Raw genomic sequence first — 21184 nt, 5'->3', positions numbered from 1 at the left:
GAATCAGAAATGCAGATGAGGTATGGCAAGGACTCATGAGGGAACAGCCATAAGCCAGTGAATGAGGCAGGGTGTCGAAAGGGCATCTGTTTTGTGGAGAACAGGCCCTAATGGAGCAGAGGAATATTTCACTGAGTCCCTGCAGGTTAGCTCCAGCTGAGAGGACAGCAGGGGAAAAATCAGCTGATGCCCAAGAAGGCCGAGCTGGAGCAGTGATGGTGGTAGCTGGGGTTTTTATAAACCATCCTTAAATAACAGTTGAGTTTGGGAGGCTTTTTCAGGAAAGAGAATCTAGAACATCTTCAATGGAAGGCCCTCAGGCATCCCCTTCTCCTAGCTCTTAATATGTGTTTGATTAGAGGAGAAGGGATTTCACAGAGAAGCTGAGAGTCATGGAGTGAGTAAACATCTGCTCCTAAACCAGCATACAGAACTTTAGGGCAGGAGTGGGGTCTGAAGCTAACATTCCATCTCAAGCAGGTGGAGGACTCAGGACAGGACACAAGTCTCCCAGTTACTATCTCCCCTGGGTAGAACCTTGTGAAAGTAACTAAGGAGGCCTGAATCCTATCTCCAGTGGGTTAAGGCCGTGGGACAGTAACTGGGGAGCCTGGGTCCTATCTCCAGTGGGAAGCGGCCATGGCGACACTAACTGGGGGATCCAGGTTCCCATCTCCAGCAGGTGGAGGCCCCTGAATGGCCCAGTGGAAAGGGGTCCTGGGACAGTAACTGGAGGTGTGGAGGAGTCCATCCCCAGTGGGAAGGGGACCCAGGACAGCAATGGGGGGCTGTGTCCCATCCTCCCCAGGGCAGGACAGTAACTGGAGTGGGGACTGCATCCCATCCCCAGCGGGAAGGGGCCCCAGGACAGTAACTGGTGGGCCTGGGTCTATCTCCAATGGGTAGAGGCCCTAGGACAGTAGCCAGGGAAAATAACCATCTAAATCTGCCACAACATGTTGCTGTGGTTTGCAGCCTTCCTCTTCCCCCACATGCTTCTGCCACCCCTCCAGTGATCACTGCCAGAGTTAATAAAGTGGGGGAGTACAAGGATACAAGGATGCTTAATTACAGAGCAGCCCTGGAAACCAGCAACAGCAGCAGCGTGGCCAGGAGGGGAGGTAGCAAGGCCGTAAATAGAAATCGCGGAGGCAGCTGAGGGGAACAAAGCAAGCGAGTTTTCTGCTCCCAGCATATCTCCATCTTCCTCCCTTTCTTTCAGTTTTTCTGTCTCTCCTCTTACTGTCATTCTGCTTCAATCAGAAATCATCATGCAATGAAAAGTCCATGAACATTGCTGGGAAATTGCATGTAACAGGCAAAACAACAACCCTGGGACTGAACATGGAGCCTGCATCCCGTGGCAGAGAGAGGGCACTTTGCATGGAAGGCAGGAGATCCCACAAGAGCAGGGAGCAATGCATGTGTGTTAGAGGAGAGGGCTGAAGCCCAGGATTGAATGGGGTTGAATTCTGCCTCCTCTATGGCCCAGGACAGAGGATTGTACGTGTGATGCCCCCATCCCAGTCTCCCTGGCGTGATGGCCCTCTTGGGCTCCCTGCCGTGACACCATACACAGCTGTAGCAATTTTGTTTTCAGTATTTTGTAAAGGTTTATTTAAAAATGTTGAAACTTACATCCCACAAGAACTGAATATTTCACCACAAGGAGAAGATAATCCTACAAAAATATATATCACAGCGCACAGGGGTGGGGGAGAGGAAGAGCAAGTCAAGGGGGAAGACACAAAGGGAAGAATAGAAAGAGATGGGTGGGGGAAGAAACAGAACAAGACAGAGCAGGAGAGAGCGAACAAGAAAAGAAGGGGGAGACTGAAACAGCAGGAGGCAAGAGATGCGTGGGGTGGGAGCGTGAAGTGAGAGTAGGAGGAGGGAAAAAGATAGGTAAGAAAAACAGCAGGCCAAGGAAGTGGGGACTGGCAGGCAGTGAAAGAAGCTGGCCTGTTGCTATCTCTCTGACTCTGCCTGCCTGAGGCGGGGCTGAGCCTGCAAGGAAACATTGACTGATGTGTGCTAGGGGATCTGGAGCGCAGGCCAGGGTCCAGTCAGGACTTCCTACTGCAGGACTCAACTCATCTGTGGGGAAGGGGAAAACTGCTAGATCCGGAGAGACAGAAGGCCTGGTTCTCCCAGCCTTGTATTGTCATTTACACCTGTGCCAACTGGGCATGAGCAAGTGCACAATTTGATGTGGGAGTGTTTCAGCCTCAGTGTACACAGCTGAAATGGTTACTTCATAAGGCTCCAGGCGGGGAAGAATCAGGCTCAGTGAGATTATTTACCAAATGCAAGAAGTTTTGGTAACACGTTTTGATTGTTCAGTTAAAGTCCTAAAATGCAGCAGAGAAAGTTTGTTCAGGACAGTTAATTTGATTGTATAGCACATCCTGTATGTTTCAGGTGAGATAGTGAATGATACTAACAGTAGCATATTAAACTAAATATTTAGTTAGAAAAATTAGACTAAGAAAACATTTTACATGTGCAATATATTTGAGGTAATGTTGCTACAGGAGACTTCTCTTCCGCATTTACTGATTTTTTGTGCCAATTTAACGTTGTAGTCACAAAGTTTTTGCATTTCATTTCCTAGGTTTGTTTCTTTTCTTTTAAATAAAGGAAATCAGTATACTGAGAGCTTGCAGAGTTCACAAACATAAGTGAGCAAAAAACAGATTTTTTCAGTTTGGGAGGCCAAACCAGAAAAAATATTCAGTTTAAGTCAGACTGAAGCCAATCTACCCAAAAAAAAAAAAAAAAAAAAAAAAAAAGTCCAGTTGAAAATCTGAAAAAAATGTCATTTTGCATAGACCAAACTGTTGTAGTTGACTCAAAATGATATACTTGTGGGGAGGGTAGGGCATTTCATTTTTATTTGGCCATTTTCAGAACGTTTTCACCCTTCTCAAATTGGCCAAATTTGAAAATGAAAAGCCATTTTGAAAAGTCAAACCAAAACATTTCAAAATTGTTAAACTTTTTCTTTTTTTAGTCAAAATTATTCATTTAATTCAAACTGGATTTGCAAATCATTTTCATGCTCCAAAAATGCATTTTTGGTGAAATTACTATTTGCCAAAAACATTTCACTTGAGTTACTAACACACCTCTTGCCAGCAGAGCTTGTAAATTCTCTAAAACACTCAGCATGCACTGAATTAGCAGTATGTGCCACAAATATGTTTTATGTAATTTCTTGCTGCAAATGGGAAGGCAGAACAGTCATCCCTAGCTCATCAGGTAAATGGATTGAAGATTTGATAACCTAAATTTAAGCCTCATCTATACTAGAAAAGTATCAGAGGTGTAGCCGTGTTAGTCTGGATCTGCAAAAGCAGCAAAGAGTCCTGTGGCACCTTATAGACTAACACATATTGGAGCATGAGCTTTCGTGGCTAGCTCACTGTAAAATCCTAGTGGGGACAAGGCACAGGCACTATTTACTGCAAGATAGGTAGATGAGGTCAATGTTATACGCCCAAACAATAGTTGACCTCAACTAGCTCCATCGTCACAGAGACTCCAGAGCTTTGTGTCCACTAGGATTGTACAAACACACCTTTTCTGGCAGTGATGACATAGCCATTGTGTCCTAGGTATTCGGCCTCATCCTAATTGCCTGTGAATATCCCACCTCTGTCTGTCCTTCTCTTCATCTCTCACAAGTGCTGTCTGACAGGCTGGGGGCAGTCCAGGAATAACTGAATGGTATATAGCACCCTCAAAACATTCCCATATATGGCCTCTGAACTGCTCCCTTTTGCAACATGGACAGGGTGGGTCCCTTCTTTGCCAGTCCCTCACTGCCTCCGCTGCCCTTTCCTCACCCCATTTGGGATGCTTGGGTCCTGATAGAAGACTCAGCTGAAACCATCATCAGACCTTTGTTAAATCCAAACCACTTCCCCACCCAACACCTAGCCAATGCCCCAGTTCCCAGCTATCCATCTTCATGTGTCATGCTTCAACTGCTTTTGCAGTAGCCCTATAAAAGACTTGTACAGGATTGTACGCAGGGCAGTTACCTTGCTCAGGCTTGTTTTTCATACTTCCTGAACTACAAAATGGCCAGAGGATTTTGCCTCAAGTTTTCTGAAAACATCACCTTGGAGTGGAGACCAAATCTTGGTGAGGTGGGGTCAAAGAGATCTGAGTGCCTGGAAGCAGGGTGAGCACAGAAACTATTCTGCAGCCTTTCCCAGTGAGAGAGAGAAGATGATGATGACCGGGTGATAGAGGAAGAGACAGAGAGAGGAGGAGGAACATTGGGAGAAAGAGAAAACAAAAAGACAGAACTGACAGAGGGAGAGGCAAGGTTCCTCCAGGGAATGGGGGGCAGGTGCTGAGTGAGGTCTTCCCAACACGCACCACTAGCTGCTGCCAGCACCTGGATCCCTCAGGAGAGGTCAAGGCCTTAGCAGAAGACACCCCCCTACTCCATTGGAATCCCTGCCTAAGGCTGGGAATTCTGCAACCACGGAGCTCCAGCTAGTTGAAAGATACTTCAAAGCACACGACACAGGAAGGAACAAACAGAGGGGTTGGGACTGGGGGTAGGACCCTGCATCTCCACCTCCCCTACCCCCATGTTAGGCATGCACTGGTGGGTTATCCTCAGAGATCAAAGTGCGTGTGTATATGTTGGGGGAGGGTCAGGAGGTTTAGATTTCACAACACCAACTGCTCTTGTGCCCCCCGCTCCTTTGTCACTCCATCTTGTGGGTTACCCCCATGCTTTCTCTCCCCCGCAGCATAGGACCAGTGAGGTCTAGTCTGTCCATTGCCTGAGTACATCCTGTGATGGTTAAGTAAATGACAGTGGTGGAAAGTTGTGACACAAACAAATCATTCCTGGTGTAGCAGAGGCAACAGAATACTCCCTGGATGTGACAAGAGGGGTTGTGGAAGCCAGCTCCGCTGCTCTCACAGATTTACCAGTGGGATCCTGGGGGGAAAAAGGGAGTGAAATAAAAAGAATCAGAGATGGAAGATGCCTCCTCAGGTCCCCCTCTCCCAGGGGTGAAAGTAAGTCCAGTGACTTACTGGTATGCTGGGGCCAGCTCTGGCCCCTGGAAGGGGCGTGGCCTAGGGTGGAAGAGGCGTGGCTGAGGGAGTCAGAGTCAGCCCCAGCCCACCCTGTAAGGTAAGTGCCCCCCCCACCGGGGTAGCAGCAGTCCAGGGCTCTGGGGGCTATTTAAAGGGCCCAGGGCTCCCCTGCTTCTACCGCCCCAGCCCTTTAAATAGCTGAGGAGCCCTGGGGAAGTGGCGCGGCTTCCACAGCTATTTAAAGGACCGGTGCGGCAGAGACAGCTGGAGCCCCAGGCCCTTTAAATAGCCCCTGGAGCCCCTCGCTACCCCTGGGCTCTGGGGGCTATTTAAAGGTCCCAGGGCACCCCTGCTTCTACCGCCCCAGCCCTTTAAATAGCCACCGGAGCCCTGGAGTAGTAGTGGTGGGGCTCTGGCAACTATTTAAAGGGCTGGGGTGGTAGAAGCAGCCAGAGCCCCAGACTTTTTAAATAGCCCCCAGAGTCCCGAAGCCCTACCCCAGGGCTCCAGCAGTGGGGCTCTGGTGGCAATTTAAAGGGCCTGGGGTGCTAGCCCCTGTTGGGAGCCCCAGGTCCTTTAAATTGCCCCCTGGGGAAGCCAGACCATACTGGTATGGCAAACTGGCTCTTGCCGGTACACCTTTCCAGGATGTACTGGCTTACTTTCACCTCTGCCCTTTCCCTTCCTGGCTAGGACTGTTTCCTATCCCCGCCCTCTCCCCAAGGCTCCTAGTTCCTAGCATCTCAAGCGACAGGGCTCCAGGCCCTTCCCTTAGAGAGAGGACAACCCGGGCTCACAGACCCCTGAGCACTGGACAGCTCCCTTCCCCAGATTCGCTCTTTTCCCCACTTGGTTCCCTCACTAAACAATCTCCCTTTGCCCTGGGCTTCAAAGACATTCATCAGAGAATTGCACTCTCTCTCCCTCTGTCTCTTGCTGTTCCAGCGTTCTTTTCATCCTCTCTCTCTTCCCCTGTCTCTACCCCCATCTCACTCTCCTCCTTTCTGTCACTCACCGGTTGAGCTGGAAGGTCCTGCTCTTCCCCTGGCCCCCCAGTTTCTCTACACCCTCCTGGACCTGCCTGGGCTCCTCCGTCTCAGGTGTCGGGATCAGTGTGTCTCCGTAGGGTCCCAGGATGCTGACTGTGGTGGGCGACAGGTCTGTGAGTGGCTGCTGACTTTCCTGCTGCTGCACCCCACTCCGCTGGCCAGAGTGACGACGACGCTTCTGACTACGGTCCCAGCTGCAATGAGAGAGAGTCACTGAGACGGGGGGAGGCCTCGTCCCCTAAGGTACCCAGAACCTTGAGAATGGTGGGGTCTGTGCCCCTAAGCCCCTGATACACCCAGAACCCTGAGACCAGTGGGGTCCATGTCCAAACCTTCCTCATGCACACAGCCCCTGAGCACAGCGAGATCCTTGTCCCTAAAGCCCCTCCCCCCAAGTCCAAGCAGTATCTCTGGCCCTGTGAGCCCTCAGAACTAGTGGATTCCACTCACTCCCAGAGCAGTCTTGCAGATGACCAAGTGGACGACATCCACACCCGTAAACCTCACTCACCAGAACTTGAATATTATCCCAGTGGCAACTAGGACAATAATGATGGAGATTGTGATAGTAACATACAGCTGAGGATCCACACCTGAGAGACAGAGAGAGTGTGTGAGAGCCACATTTGGCATCCAGCCAAAGGCACTGCAGGGAAAGGGGCAGGAGGGCTTGGTGTGTGGAGCCCTCCCCCCCCAAAGTGCACTCCTGGCCTTTCCCAGCAGGAGGTGCCATTAGGAGCAGGGTGAAAGAGATGTGGAGCAGATTTACCTTCCCCCCGGGGCCCAAACAAGAAGGGCCTCAGTGTGGCGGGGGTCTCCCGCAGGTTGAGCCCCGCATTGTGCAGCAGTGAGTGGGAGTTGGGTTGTGATGTCGCCATCCCATGTGGTGAAACAAAGGTGTAACCCAGAGGTGGGAAGCCTGGATTGGCTGAGTTGGGGTCACCTCCATCCTCATCTGACACTGTGGGGCCCCATACAATGGCCCAGGGGTACTGGGATGAAGGCAGCCCCTCCTCAAACCCAGAAGGGGTGGCAGGCCGGGCCCCTGGGGCCTGACGCCTCAGCCGCATCACATGACGCAGCTCCCCGTCCCGTGGCATCAGAGATCGCTGGCGCAGTGTGATGAAGCGAGAGTCTCTCTCTGACTGTGAGATCTTGTCCCAAATGCAAACAGGCCTGGCAGCTAAGGGGCTGCGACGGGCACAGAGTGGCCGAGGAGCAAGGGGACTCCGGGAACGAAGTGACCAGACGCCATGTGAAGAGACTGCTAAGGCCACAAGCAGGACGGTCCAGAGCTGCAGGGAATGGAGGCAGGAAACCAGTGGGAGCATTACACTGTGGGGAGAGAGAGAGAGAGAGTGAGAGAGAGCAGAAGAGCACCTCCTGCTGGGAGATTCCAGGACTGGAGTTACTGAGAGCTCCCATCACAGCCAGCATTCCTACCCCCTTCCTATGGTGGCTCTTGCAAGGAAAGGCTGTGACGGGAGTATCTGGGAGCTTCCCCACTTGTCAGTGCTCCTTTCCCATTCTGTGTTGTGCCTTCTACATTATTAGTTAACTTTGGAAGTTGTGAACTTACCAGGTACCTGACTCCATAGCAGAGGCAACAGTTTCTTCACTCAGCAACCACCTCGTCTCATATTCTTCACTAAAAAGACAAAAAAAGGAGATTCAGTGCACATCATAGAATCATAGCAGATTAGGGTTGGAAGAGACCTCAGGAGGTCATCTAGTTCAACCCCCTGCTCGAAGCAGGACCAAGACCAAATAAATCATCCCAGCCAGGGCTTTGTCAAGCCTGACCTTAAAAACCTCTAAGGATGGAGATTCCAATACCTCCCTAGTTAACCTATTCCAGTGCTTCAACATCATCCTAGTAAAATAGTTTTTCCTAATATCCAACCTAGACCTCCCCTACTGCAACTTGAGACCATTGCTTCTTGTTCTGTCATCTGCCACCACTGAGAACAGTCTAGCTCCATCCTTTTTGGAACCTCCCTTCAGGTAGTTGAAGGCTGCTATCCCCCCTCATTCTTCTCTTCCATAGACTAAATAAGCTCATCTCCACCATTCCTGGTGTCCCTCAGTACTGATGTGCAGCCTTCAATCATCCCTGGCTATTCATGGCCTGGGCCCCAACAAACAGCTCTGCTGAGGCTCCTCAGTCCACACAGCCCACAGGCACCCATCTTGAAAATACACACAAGCTGCAGACTCACATAGGCATACCCTCCTTCCCCTGCATGCACACAGTGCACAAAAATACACACAAGGGCATATGCACACACTTAGTCACACAAACACTCATGCATGTGCACACACACACAACACAGTTTCCCCAGGGACTGCTGTGTCTGAAGGTCAAGAGAGGAATTCAGTATCTTTGTTTGCTTGTCACTAGAACAAGTTGGAATTTTCATTCCTATGTTTGTTTATAGTGTGGAGTGAGTAATGCAGTTATTAAAAAAAGAGACTCTTCCATTGTGTGTCAGACAAAGAAAGAGAAAATGGGAAAAAAACAACAGTGATAAAGAAAATTATGAAAGTGAGAGTGAATCATCTACAAAAGTCCAGACCCGCTAAAGAATTTAAGAGCAAAAGTGTGCCCATCAAATATTTAGTGTTTACATTCCCATTGGCTAACATGAAATTAGCTTTTCCATACACTCTGTTCCAGGTCTCTTTTCTTTCTTTGTCTCTCTCTCTCACAGACACACCCTCCTTTCTGCCACTCTTTCCCACTTTCTCTATTAAAATATTGTTACCTAGCATAGATAATAGTAAACTACGGGCTGACTTTGTTGATTGGATTTATAGTCTGGCCATGCCCATTCTCCCTACATTTTAGCCTGGCACTAGGAGGCATGGTGTTGCTACCCTTCATGCCCTTGAGATGCTCCATCTCTCAGGCCCCTCCCTCTAAGCAGTGCCCAGTGGAGTCCCAGACTCTTTTCTGAGATGTGGGGGGTGAGGAGGTGCCTGACACTGAGAGTCCATTATAAAGCAAAACCTTTACACAGAAAATCAATATGAATACTCTGCAAATTTCTTTGTGGCCGCTACATAATAGTAACCCAAGGGTCAATGGGTGTCTGTGTGTGTTAGGGTGACCAGACAGCAAGCATGAAAAATTGAGACAGGGGATGGGGGGTAATAGGAGCCTATATAAGAAAAAGACCCAAAAATCAGGACTGTCACTATAAAATCTGGACATCTGGTCACCCTAGTGTGTGTGTGAGAGAGAGACAGACTGACCCATTGATAGCTTCCTGATGCTGTCTTGGTACCCTGTGGAGGGGTGGAAAACAGCCTGTGTGTGCATATGTCTGGGTGAAGCTCATGAATGACTGAGCATGGAGAATGTCCTGCCAGGGCTGACTCGAGGTCCAATCTGTTGCCCGAGCTCCACAGAGCCCTTCAGAGGTTTTTGCTATCTCCTCCTGTTTAGTTTCCCCCAGGCATATCATTAATTAAAAGCAACCTCCCCCCCCCACCCTTTTAAATGAAAGTCCCTTCCGATTGGTAGGTAACAAGTGTCATACAAGCTGTGGGGCAAGGGAGATGCCCTCCCTGATATGTTATGTGGGGATATTTTTAGGTCGCTTCTGCTAAATATTTAAACCAGGTTCACAGAGGAAAAAAAAATCTCATCCATCTGCTAATGCAATCTCTCCCCCTCCCACACGTGACAGGATCACCCTGTGAAGAGAACCTGGGGTTTCCCTCAGGGCTGGCTCCAGGCACCAGCCCAGCAAGCAGGTGCTTGGGGCTGCCAACCAAGAGGGGCGGCATGTCTGGCTCTTCAGCGGCAATTCGCTGGTGGGTCCCTCATTCCCTCTCGGAGCAAAGGACCAGCTGCTGAATTGCCTCCGAAGACTGAAGTGGCGGCGGTAGACCTGATCGTAACTTTTTTTTTTTTTTTGGCTGCTTGGGGTGACAAAAACCTTGGAGCTGGCCCTGGGGGAGATCAGTAGCCATTCTTGCCACTGCATCTCATTGATGCAGGGGTTATATTACTCCCAAGCTGTGATGGATAGAGGGGATCTAGTACTCGCATGAAAGGAGTTTATATGCAGCTCAGCCCAAAGACGGGGTGAGATTCCTGCAGAGCCCAAAGGATTCCTGTCAGGACCCAGGTTATCTGGATTATTATCACGTTGCCCTAGAAGATTAAACATGCTTGAGAGACTAGTAGCAAACCCTGATGCTAGTGCCCCAGAGTATGAACCCCTTTGTATTTTGGGAATAAATTGTGAAACCCAGTGCTAATGTCCTGCTAATGTGCCACCAGGCTCAGGAGGTTGGGGTGTGAATCCTAGGAATAGTCTTCTGAGGTGCAGCTTACCACCTGCCCAGACTGCACTAGACATTAGGGCCCCAGAATAAGGATCCTGCTGTGTTTAGGGGCTGGGAATGTGAATTACAGAGGTAGTGCTCTGTGGTGCAGATCTTTCTGCACTCAATGGCTGGGAGTAGGAATCCCACTGCTATTGTCCTGGGGATGGGAATCCTACACAGAGGATGAGAGTGTAAATCTCTGTGCTAGTGAACTGAAGCATCATTCCACCTATACTTGGGAGGGGATGTTGGGAGTGGAATCCCAGCACGAGTGAGAGTTTAGGTGCAGGTCGCATGAATCCCAGTGCTAATGCCCTCTAATGCAGATCCTGCTATGCTTAGGGGCTGTAAGTTTGAATTTGTGTGTTAGTGCCTCAGGCTGTGTTAAAGATCTGGGAATGCAAATCCTGGTGCTTGCACCCTGTAGCACAGTACCTGTGTGCATGAAAGTGTGAATTCCAGCCCTAATGTCCTGGGGGTGTGGATGCCATTGCCTCTGGCAGCAGGAAATGTGACTCCCAGGCTGGTACCCTCAGGTGCAGATCTTCCTGTGCTCATAAGCTGGGAGTCTGAATCCTGCTTTACCCAGGGGCTGGAAGCAGGAGTTCTGGTGCCCTTGGGTGGGGATCCCACTCTGATGCTGGCAGACCAGGTTCTAGTTCATGCCCTGGTCCCCTTGTCTCACCTGAAGACTGACAAACACACCACTGGAATCAGTCTGGCTCACCTGTGTGTTAGTATTGTTAAAATACTACTATTAGAATTATAAGGATGTTTAGTCTCTATTGAATGCTTGTGAGTTGCTGCATTCATTAATCTCACAACATCTGTATCCCATATTTAGGCCCCTACCAAATTCACAGTCCATTTTGGTCAATTTCACAGTCATAGGATTTTAAAAATCATAAATTTCATGATTTCAGCTATTTAAATCTGAAATTTCAAGGTGGTGTAATTGTAGGCATCTTGACCCAAAAAGGAGTTGTGGGGGGAAGGGGTTGCATGGTTATTTGGGATGAGGGTTGCGGTACTGTTGCCCTTACTTCTGTGCTGATGGCAGTGCTGCCTTCAGAGCTGGGCAGCTGGAGAGTAGCGGCTGCTGGCTGGGAGCCCAGCTCTGAAAGCAGAGCTGCTGCCAGCAGCAGTACAGAAGGAAGGATGGCATGGTATGGTGTATTGCCACCCTTACTTCTGTGCTGCTGCCTGCAGAGCTGGGCCTCAGTCAGCAGCCGCCCCTCTTGGGCCACCCTGCTCTGAAGGCAGCAACGCAGAAGTCAGGGTGCCATGGTATGGTATTGCCACCCTGACTTCTGTGCTGCTGCTGGCGGGGTGCTGTCTTCAGAGCTGGGTGCCTGGTCAACAGCTGCCACTCTCCAGTCACCCAGCTCTCAAGGCAGCACAGAAGTAAGGGTGGCAATACCATGAGCCCCCCCAAAATAACCTTGCAACCCTCCTGCAACTCCTTTTTGGGTCAGGGCCCCCAATTTGAGAAACGCTGGTCTCCCCTGTGAAATCTGTTTAGTATAGGGTAAAAGCACACAAAAGACCAGATTTCATGGTCCATGATGCATTTTTTATGGCCGCGAATTTGGTAGGGCCCTACCCATATTGTAAGGCAATATTTGAGCAGTTGTATTGTGAACCTCTGAACTGTGTAAACCCCCTACAGGAGAGAGACATCAATTAGTGTAAGCTGCTGATCTTCAACAGAAGGGTGTTACAGCCTTCCCAAAAGGAAAGGTCCATCAATACCAGATGGACTATTATGGGATGTTGAGACTGTAATTTCCCTGTGTACCATCAACAAAAGGATAAAAAACGTTTACTGTTCTGCCCTTCTCCTTGTGAAGAAGAGTCATGCAAGGGGACTCCTTCTATCAGCTAAATTTGCAACTTAGAGCATATGTCAGTAGGGGAATAAAAACCCCAAACAAAAGGAACTTGGGATCTCTATGCAGCTTGGGCTCACGGGAGGCGGTGTTTCTAGGCATAAGAAAGAGATCCCCAGCTGCTCAGCATGGGTTAGCCCTAACGGACATATAGAGTTTGCTTATTACAGAAGCTTCTATTACCTGATGAAACATAAGACTGTAACTCATTTGTGTATCTATGTTTACTTGCTTTATCCTTGTAAATAACTCTTTAATTTCCCTTTCCTATTTAATAAATCTGTATATAGTTTACTGTAAGATTGGCTCCAAGTGCTGTCTTTGGTGGGAGATCTAATGTGCAACTGACCTGGGGTAAGTGACTGGTCCTTTGGGACTGAGAGTAGCCTGAATACTGCTGTGATTCTTGGTGTAAGAGACCATCTATCACAGAGGTAGGCTCACTTGGGTGGCAAGATAGATCAGTGTACCCAAAGGGATTGTCTGTGACTCCATGATACGGCTGTTAAAGTGCCTGAGGAGTTTCCACTTGACACTCAGTTGCTGAAATCTAAGTGTAGAACTCACAACTGAATTGGCATTTGCACCCGGGTTCCTAACACTCTGCCCTGAGGTTGGTACCATGTTCTTGAGTCACTGCAGGCAGCGTTACACGCACTATGCACCCAGACTTAGACTGTGAATACTGTGGCTAATGTATTAACTAGGAAAAGATCTCATTGTGCTTAGAGGCTGGGAACGTGAATTCCAGTGCTGTTACTTTGGGTTGTGTAGCCAGCTGCATTCACTCACTGGTTCTGGTTTCCTGTGGCAGAGATCCCACAGTTCTTGGAAACCGGGAGTGTAAATTTTGGTGCTTGTGCCACAAAGCATGAATCCCACTGTGCCAAGGAACTGGCAATATGCCTCTCAGCACTAATGCCCTGGGCAGTCTATTGCACTCATGGGTTAGAAGCGTGCATTCCTGTGTTAGTAGCCTGAACCTGACATGATGCTCCTCTTGGATGCTGCGTATATGACTCCCACTGCTAGTGTCCTGAAGTGCAGATCCTGTTGCATGCAGTTTATCATGCCAATGCCTCTCATGGATGGGAGCCAAGAACGCTCAATTCTCCCTGCTATCCTATTCAATATAAAACTGTAGAGAGAACTAGGGAGACGGCAAGGGCTGAGGTGCCAGCAATAAGCAGATAATAGCCAACTCTGCATCAGCTGTTATCTGCACAGTCCAACTGCTGAAAGTTGAAGTGAGACAAATTTAAATAAGGTGCAAATTTTTAACAATAAGGATCCCACAATAGACAAGTTTACCTAGGACTGTGGTGGAATGTCTTTAAATGGATATATTTCTAAAAGATATGCTGTAGCTCATCCAGAAGCTGTGGGATTGATGCAGGAAATAAAATTGGTGGAATTCTATGCTCTATGCTATACAGGAGGTCAAATGAGATGATCACAATGGTCCCTTGTGGCCTTGGAAACTATAAATCTCACAGCTTTCTTGATGTCTTGCAGTGAACAACATCTGAATGATGAGCAACTGGCTAAAGCTGAATACATACAAGATAGGTCATGCTAGTGGGAAGAAGGTAGCCAGGGATGGTCTAAAGATTGCACCTAATTCTATCTGACTTGGCTCTGGCCATAGTGATCTGTATATTTGTAACATCTAAATAAGACTGTTGCAATACTCTATATAGGAATGAAGCATGTTACCTTCAGAGAGCTTCGGCTAATTCAGAATGCATCAGTCTGTTTGTTCGGCAACGCATTTTGCTGGAATGCATCACCCTGGTTCTCTGCACCCCACGCAGGGCCCCCATTGAACACAGAGCCCAATTCAGGTTCTCCATCCTGATATTCAAAGCCCTCCATGGGACTGACCCCAGTGACATGAGCATTCCATCACCTCTCCCTCTGCAATTATGGCTTCACATGACAATTACTTTCCACTGAAATAGTGAAATTGTCAACGGGGGGTGGGGTGTGGGGAGAAGGCTCATGATTATGAGGAACAGAACATCCATAGGAGCTGGGCCAAGACTATGGACCTCACGATCAGATAAAATAACATTCCCCATTAACTCCACCTCATTGAGAGCTAAAGGCAAACTCCCTCTTTGCCCAGCCTGACCCACTCCAAATTCCTCCTCTTTATAATAATTTAAAAAAACAAACCAAAACTGAGCATGACCCACCCATCCCTCAGCAATGAAGAGAGTGATATCATGGCTGTCACTGAGAAGTGTTCAGATACTGCGGTGGCAGCCATCAGCATAAGAACCTCGACAGACTGGGGTCTGGGACTGTGAATCCCATTGGTAGTGTCTAGCAGCAGACTCCATTGAGCCTGGGCATTGGTGGTGTGAATCTCAGGGCTAATGTGCCAGAGTGCCAATCCCACCATACTTAATCAGTAGGAGTGCAAATAGTGGTGCTAGTGGTTCAAGGTGCGATTTGCTCTGGTTTTTAGGGCAGGAAGTGTGAATCCCAGGTTAGAGAACTGGGACAGGAGGCATTTGCCTTAAGGTGTGGATTCTGCTGCACTTGGGTGGGGTTAGGAGGCTGGGAGTGTGACTTGCAAACGCTAGTGCCCTGGGGAGCTAGGGGGATGTTGAAATCATGGTACTAATGCACTTGGGCTATTCCACTGTCATTGCGCATGGGGCTGGGAACTTTTGGATCTCACATCCTGTGGGATGTAGCTGTGTTTGGATGCTGAGAGTTTGAATCCAGGGTGATGAGTATCTGTGGATGCTGTGCCAGCTGAGATTGTGAATCCTGTGCTAGTACCCACCGTGTTGATCCCATGGTGCTGGGAGTGTTAACCCAATGTTAATGCACTGGGATAAGGATTCTGAAGTGTTCAGTGACTGGCAATGGGAATTCTAATGCAAGTGTCCTAGGGCATAGATCCCAGTGTGCCCAGGTGCCCACTGTCCGGGGAACGATTAGAGGTGTGTGCCTTTTGGGGGTGGATTTCCCTGTGCTTGGGGCCAGAGGTGTGAAGGCAGTGCTTGTGCACTGGGCGCAGATCTGCATTTGGGAGCTGCGAGTGTGAGCCCCCCTGGTAACGCTCTGCGGGTGCGGATCCCGGGCACCCAGGGGCTGGGTTGTGATGACCCCCCCTCCCCGTGTGTAACAAGTATGTTGATTCTCTGCCTCCCCGTCCCCTATGTCCAAATCCTCGGCTCTCCGGTCTCCCCTGCACGCTCCCGCCAGCACAACAGGTCTCCGGGCGTGCGCGGGGGCCGCAGGGCTGCGGGTGCTGGACAGGGCGCGAGGCCCCCGCCCCGGAGCCAGGTGAGGGGCGCTCAGGACGCCGCGGGGCCAGGCGGGCAGGGGAGGAAGGACGCGGTCAGGGATGCGCCCCGCTCCCCAGCCCCGCCCACCCAGCCGCATCCCCGCGGCGCCCGGGCACAAACTCACCTTGCGGGCGGACGCCCGGGGGCCAGCCGGCGCGAAGGGGCCCGGCGCTGGGGGGGCTCGGCTGCGGCAGGTGCCTCTCATGGCCGGGCGGCTCGGCGGGGCTCAGCCCGGGCTGCAGGAGAGCAGAGACCGTCTGGAAATAAACAGCTGCCGAGGGCTGGGCCAGCCCCGTCCTGCCTCTGTCTCTCCTCGCTGGCTGCCGTTAACCCCCTGGCTGCCGGGCCGCCGAGCAGCCGCAGCCGCGGCTCGCTGTGCAGGCGGGGCTGGGGGGCGGGAGAACCGAGACTGGGGCCCCGCGGGCAGCTCAGAGCGACTGGAGCCCGAGAGCCTCGGTCCTGCCTCTGCCCGCCGCCGCCCAGCCCCGAGCTCCCCCTTTCCCGCTCCCCAGTGCCCCCGCCCAGCCCCCGAGCTCCCCCTTTCCCGCCCCCGAGCGCCCCCCGCCCAGCCCCCCAGCGCCCCCCGCCCAGCCCCGAGCTCCCCCTTTCCCGCCCCCGAGCTCCCCGTTTCCCGCCCCCGAGCTCCCCCTTTCCCGCTCCCCAGTGCCCCCGCCCAGCCCCCGAGCTCCCCCTTTCCCGCCCCCCAGTGCCCCCGCCCAGCCCCCCAGCGCCCCCCGCCCAGCCCCCGAGCTCCCCCTTTCCCGCCCCCCAGTGCCCCCGCCCAGCCCCCGAGCTCCCCCTTTCCCGCCCCCCAGTGCCCCCGCCCAGCCCCCGAGCTCCCCCTTTCCCGCCCCCCAGCGCCTCGCACATCCCAGCCACCCCCCGCCCTCTGGCCCCCAACAGACCTGCCCCCCCGCTGCCGAGCCCTCCTGCTCCCTGCAGCAAGACCCGACCCCTCCCCGGGCTCAGTCGGTCTGTCTCTTTCCCCCGCTCATCTTGCTGCTTATTCTCAGGATCTTAACGGGAAGCGATTACGTTGCTATGGAGAGAGGTGTCTCCAAGGGACCCGTCACTTGTGGCTTGAGCGCTAGCCAGTGAAGTCAGACGCCAGAAAGGTCTGTCCTTGGGGGGAGAGATGCAGAAGCCCGCGACCCACTCCTTGGGAAGCCCCTCTCCACAATCTTCCCGCTGGACTCACTTCTTCGCAGCATCTCTGCCCCCTGGAGCCCTCTCCCTCATATACCTTCCAAAATCTCCTCCCCCTTCCCAATCCTGTAACCTCACCTCTGTAATCTCCTCTCTCCCCAAAGACCCCCCAACACCCACCCAGAATATCCCACCTCCAGGACATTCCCCTCCTCTGGAATCTTCTGATCCTTGCCTCATGCAGAAATTACCCAGGGATTACCCTCCCAAGAGTCACCCCTGGAACCCTCCCCCTTCCCCAATATCTCCTCTAAATCCTGGACCCCTCCTCTCTGCAGCAGCCCTTCTTTGGAGACCCTCCACCCAACACTTTCAGCATAGTGCCCTACCAGAACAGGACTGCCACTCTCCCATACCCTCTTCCTCTACCAGATGCCCACTTCAGATCTCTTCTGATGCCACTAGGATCTTCCTCTCTCTAATATCCTTACTGGACTCCCCTTTCCCCAAACTTCAGATCTTCAGAACCTATTTGTCATCCTCTACATCAAACTTGGGCAACAGTTGTTATCCTTCTAAAGTAGTGAACTGAACTGTTTGCGTGTCTGGGGGTGTTTATGCATGGCAGGGTGTGTAGGTGACAGATGTACTGTGTGTCAGTGTGTGTGTTTGGGGGAACGCATCAGTGTCCATGCTCTGTGTGTCAATGTGTATGTGCGTCTGAGTGTGTATTTGGATGTGTTGCTGTGTGTATTTGGGGATGTCTGTGGAAATGTTTATGTTTCAGTGTATGAAAATGTGTTTGTGTGTGCCAATTTAGTAGTACTTTACATATTTTATTGGCATGACAAGCTATACAAGTGTTGCCAAAATGTATTGAGACAGGGTGTCCATCAGAGGAGAGTATGATTTGCTTAGGAAAGGGCTTCACCCTGTATTTGGTGTTTGATTCCCTATGTCTATTTGTTATTTGGATCAATCCCTGGCTGTTTCTGTATGGGAATAGCTGTGCTTGGGGGAAGCATCCATGCTTGTTTTCGGTAAATCTTTGAGTGTGTGTTTGAGGCTAGAGGGGTCAGGCGTGTGTGTCTGAGGGGTTGTGGGGGTATCAACAGGCAAGTATTCCCTTCCCCACAAAGTACTAAACACAAAACATAGTCTAAATCCAGAGGGGAGCAACTGTGCAACCAACAGTTGACAGAGGAGAGACTAAAACAGAAAGACATTTTTCATTCCAGACTCTGAAATATGAAGGAGCAAGAGAGCCATTTCCTCAAATTCTCATCTCCTAAGGAATGAGGAAAGACTCTTCCTGACTTTGGGAGACAGACAGAAAAGGTAGGGACAGCATCACACTATATAGCAACCTGTCATTGCATTTGGCATGGACATTGATGACAAGAGGACCAAACCTCAAGAACTGTGTGAAGCCTGAAACAGACTATACCCACCTTTGACAGACATATGAAGAGTCTGTGTCTATTACACTTTGTCAACACTTCTATAGATTGTCATGCCAATAAAGCATAGTCAGTTGTTTGAGGGTGTCAGTATGTTTATTTCATGTGTGTATATATGTGGTCGATGTGTGCTTTAACATGCCTGTTTAGGAGAATCAGTGTGTGTTTCTTGTGTCTGGAGAATCAGTGAGTGTGTGGGGTATCAGCATGCATGTGTAGTTGATGGTAAGATCTTGTGTGTTTGGAGGGATGTCAGTGTGTATGTTGTGATCAGGATTTGTGTTTGCATTGGGAGAATTTTAGTGTGTGTGTCTGGAGAGAGATCTACCTATGTATGCCTTGGAGCCCCTTATCTCTCCTTCTTCTCCATGGTTTTATGTGTGTGTGTGGGGGCGGGGTCACAGAATATCAGGGTTGGATGGGACCTTAGGAGATCATCTAGTCCAACCCCCTGCTCAAAGCAGGACAAATCCCCAGACACTTTTTTTTTTTTTAACCTCCAGTTCCCCAAATGGCCCCCTCAAGGATTGAACTCACAACCCTGGGTTTAGGAGGCCAATACTCAAACCACTAGGCTGCTCTCCCATTCTCCAACCTTTTCACCTCTAGCCCTCCTGGGACTTGTGCAAATGATTTGTACAACCCTCAGTCTGCTAATCCTCACCACACTCGCTTTATGCAGCCAGCGATATATAGAGGACCAGGGACACCCCACTGTGAGTGGGGGACATGGCACCACCACTTCTCCCAAAATCAGACATCTTAACCCTATGCATGTTAGCCAGGAGAAGACTGCATGCTTTCTCCCTCTCTCCCACTCCTACCTTCCTCTTTCATGACCTAGGAGTTAACTAAGGAGTATGAGGCTCCAGAAGGGGCTAAACCAGCCACTCAGGCTCCTGCTGACCTTTTCAAATTCTGGTGAATGCATTTATTATAATTGGGAAGCACAAAGGAGAGGAGAAAATTCAATCAGGAAAAAGGTCAGTTAAAGGGCAAAGATCCAAATGATGCAAAGACTGAAAATCCTCCCAAGAGCAAAAACATAGGAAGAAGGAGCCAGAGAAATGGGAGATACAGAGCAAGCCCCACCCCCCGCCTTTCCTGGAGTGAAGATAATGCAAGGGTGTCAAGAAAAGGAGAGAGACAGACAGATGAGGCGGGTAGGCAGAAAGGACAGGAGGGTGCTAGGCTGATTGATATGTGGGTGAGATTGAGCTGAAGGGGTTATGGCAAATTTAGGGAATGGGCATTGGGGAGTTAATGTCTGGCTAAGGGGCTTTTTATTTTAAGGGGGTAGGATGGGCAGGTCACAGGGAGGTTAGGGCAGTCCTGGGTTTCAATGGTGCCATGGAGCCGGGCCCATGCTCAGAAGAGACCCCGGCCTGCTCCACTTGTGCTCCGAGACCCCGCCAGACTGCTGGCTTCCACCCCCAACCACCACTTGCTCCTCTCGGCCTGCCCACCGGCCAGCCGAGAGCTCATATCTGCCCTCTGGCCCCCACCCAGCATCTCTGCCCCGTGGCCGGACCCCAGTGCACCTCCAGCTCCAAGCAGTCTCTACTTCCCATCATTTATGGGGTCTCATCCGTCTCCCCAGAGCTGAGCTGCCTGGGACTGGTGCAGATGCCTGGGGACAAAATGGGAGACTTGGCTGGGCCCCTCCAGGCAAGTGGGTCCTGAGGAAGTCTGACTGGGGCAGGCACTCTGGCTTGGCTGACTGTGCCACTCCAGAGGGGCCGGAGTGAATCCCCACCCAGGGACTAGCCCTGGCTGCGCTGCTGGCTCAGTCAGGCAGACACAGTTATCTCCCAGCAGGGCCAGTGAGTGTGGCCGGGAGGCAGGACGTGGGGGAGTGGGTCGACTGTAAGGGGGCAGGGATGATCTGTGTGTTGGGGCACTAGGGAGTGAGGGTTCTGTGTGAGATTCTGGGCAGTTGTGGTGGGGCTGTGGGCAGGGGGGTGCTGGGCAGGGGCGGTGTTGTGTAGGGTGCTGTGCATATGTGGAGGAGGTCTAGGGAGGCGCTGGACATAGCAGGTCCAGGGGGGGCTGTGTGGCATGGCATGGGCCCGCCCCCACAGGGAAGGGGCATGCTGGCAGCACAGGGCTGGGCGGGCCACTGTGCGTCTGGCAACTGCCGGTTTGTAAATAGTGCCCTCACACTGGGCTGGGCGGAGTGCGGAGGTCTTTGCCATGCCATGCCTCATTGCCCCTGGCTGGCCCCTCGGTCAGGGGACTGATCTCCCTGTGCCATGCACCATTGTCTCCATGGGGGCCCACAAATATGTTTGGAGCCAGGCCCACAAAAGGTTAATCTGGCCCTGGTTTAGGGGAATGCTTTGAGTTAGGGGTTGCGGTGTGATTAAGGTGAGAAGGTATAGTGACAACAGAGTAAGGGATTAGGGTGAGATTGGTGAACGGGCTTGTTACTGTGAAGTTTAGATGAAAGGGTTGGGATGAGGTATTAAGGCTTAGGGTTTAGAGAAGGTGGATAGGGTGACATTATGCACAGGGTATTACTTGGAAGGGGTTAAACTTAGGGTAGTGTAAAGGTTAAAGGATCAGAGTGAGCTTAAGGTATTGATTAGGGTGATAGTGGTACTGTGAGGTCAGGCTCATGCCCTATCTGTTATGGCAATGATATATCCTAACCACTACCACAACCACCCCCACCCCCAAAACAAAGAAACAAAACCTAGCAGTGATATAGACACATTGCTAGCTGGAGATGGTAGAAATGTTAATGATGTAGAAAATGCAGAAGTGTTAATAAATACTTCTATTCTGTATTTGGAAAGGAGCAGGATGATGTACTCATATCACTTGAGGAATAGATTAACTGCTTTCCAGTCCATTAGTAACTAAGGAGGATGTTAAACAGCCTCTACCAGAGATAAACCTTTTTAAATTAGCACCCAGATAACTTGCAC

At 50.8% G+C, this 21184-nt stretch overlaps 2 protein-coding genes across 2 annotated transcripts in view; one reads left to right on the top strand and one right to left on the bottom strand.

Moving 5' to 3' along the window:
- LAG3 (lymphocyte activating 3) overlaps positions 1-21184 on the top strand; it is a 326415-nt gene that overhangs the window by 176295 nt on the left and 128936 nt on the right. The gene's annotated exons all lie outside the window — the stretch shown is intronic.
- Positions 1551-15848, bottom strand: PIANP (PILR alpha associated neural protein). The gene is made up of 6 exons (XM_050967622.1): positions 15773-15848; positions 7696-7764; positions 6886-7451; positions 6628-6709; positions 6083-6310; positions 1551-4966 (listed from the first exon to the last, which is right to left on the bottom strand). Exons 2-6 carry the CDS (start codon positions 7710-7712, stop codon positions 4945-4947), a joined length of 915 nt encoding a protein of 304 aa, XP_050823579.1. The 5' UTR covers positions 7713-7764; positions 15773-15848; the 3' UTR covers positions 1551-4944.

This window comes from Gopherus flavomarginatus, chromosome 1 (genome assembly GCF_025201925.1).
Source record: "Gopherus flavomarginatus isolate rGopFla2 chromosome 1, rGopFla2.mat.asm, whole genome shotgun sequence".
NCBI classification, from domain to species: Eukaryota; Metazoa; Chordata; order Testudines; family Testudinidae; genus Gopherus; species Gopherus flavomarginatus.
Note: the sequence above shows the minus strand (reverse complement) of the source record. Positions and strands in the feature narration are given on the sequence as shown.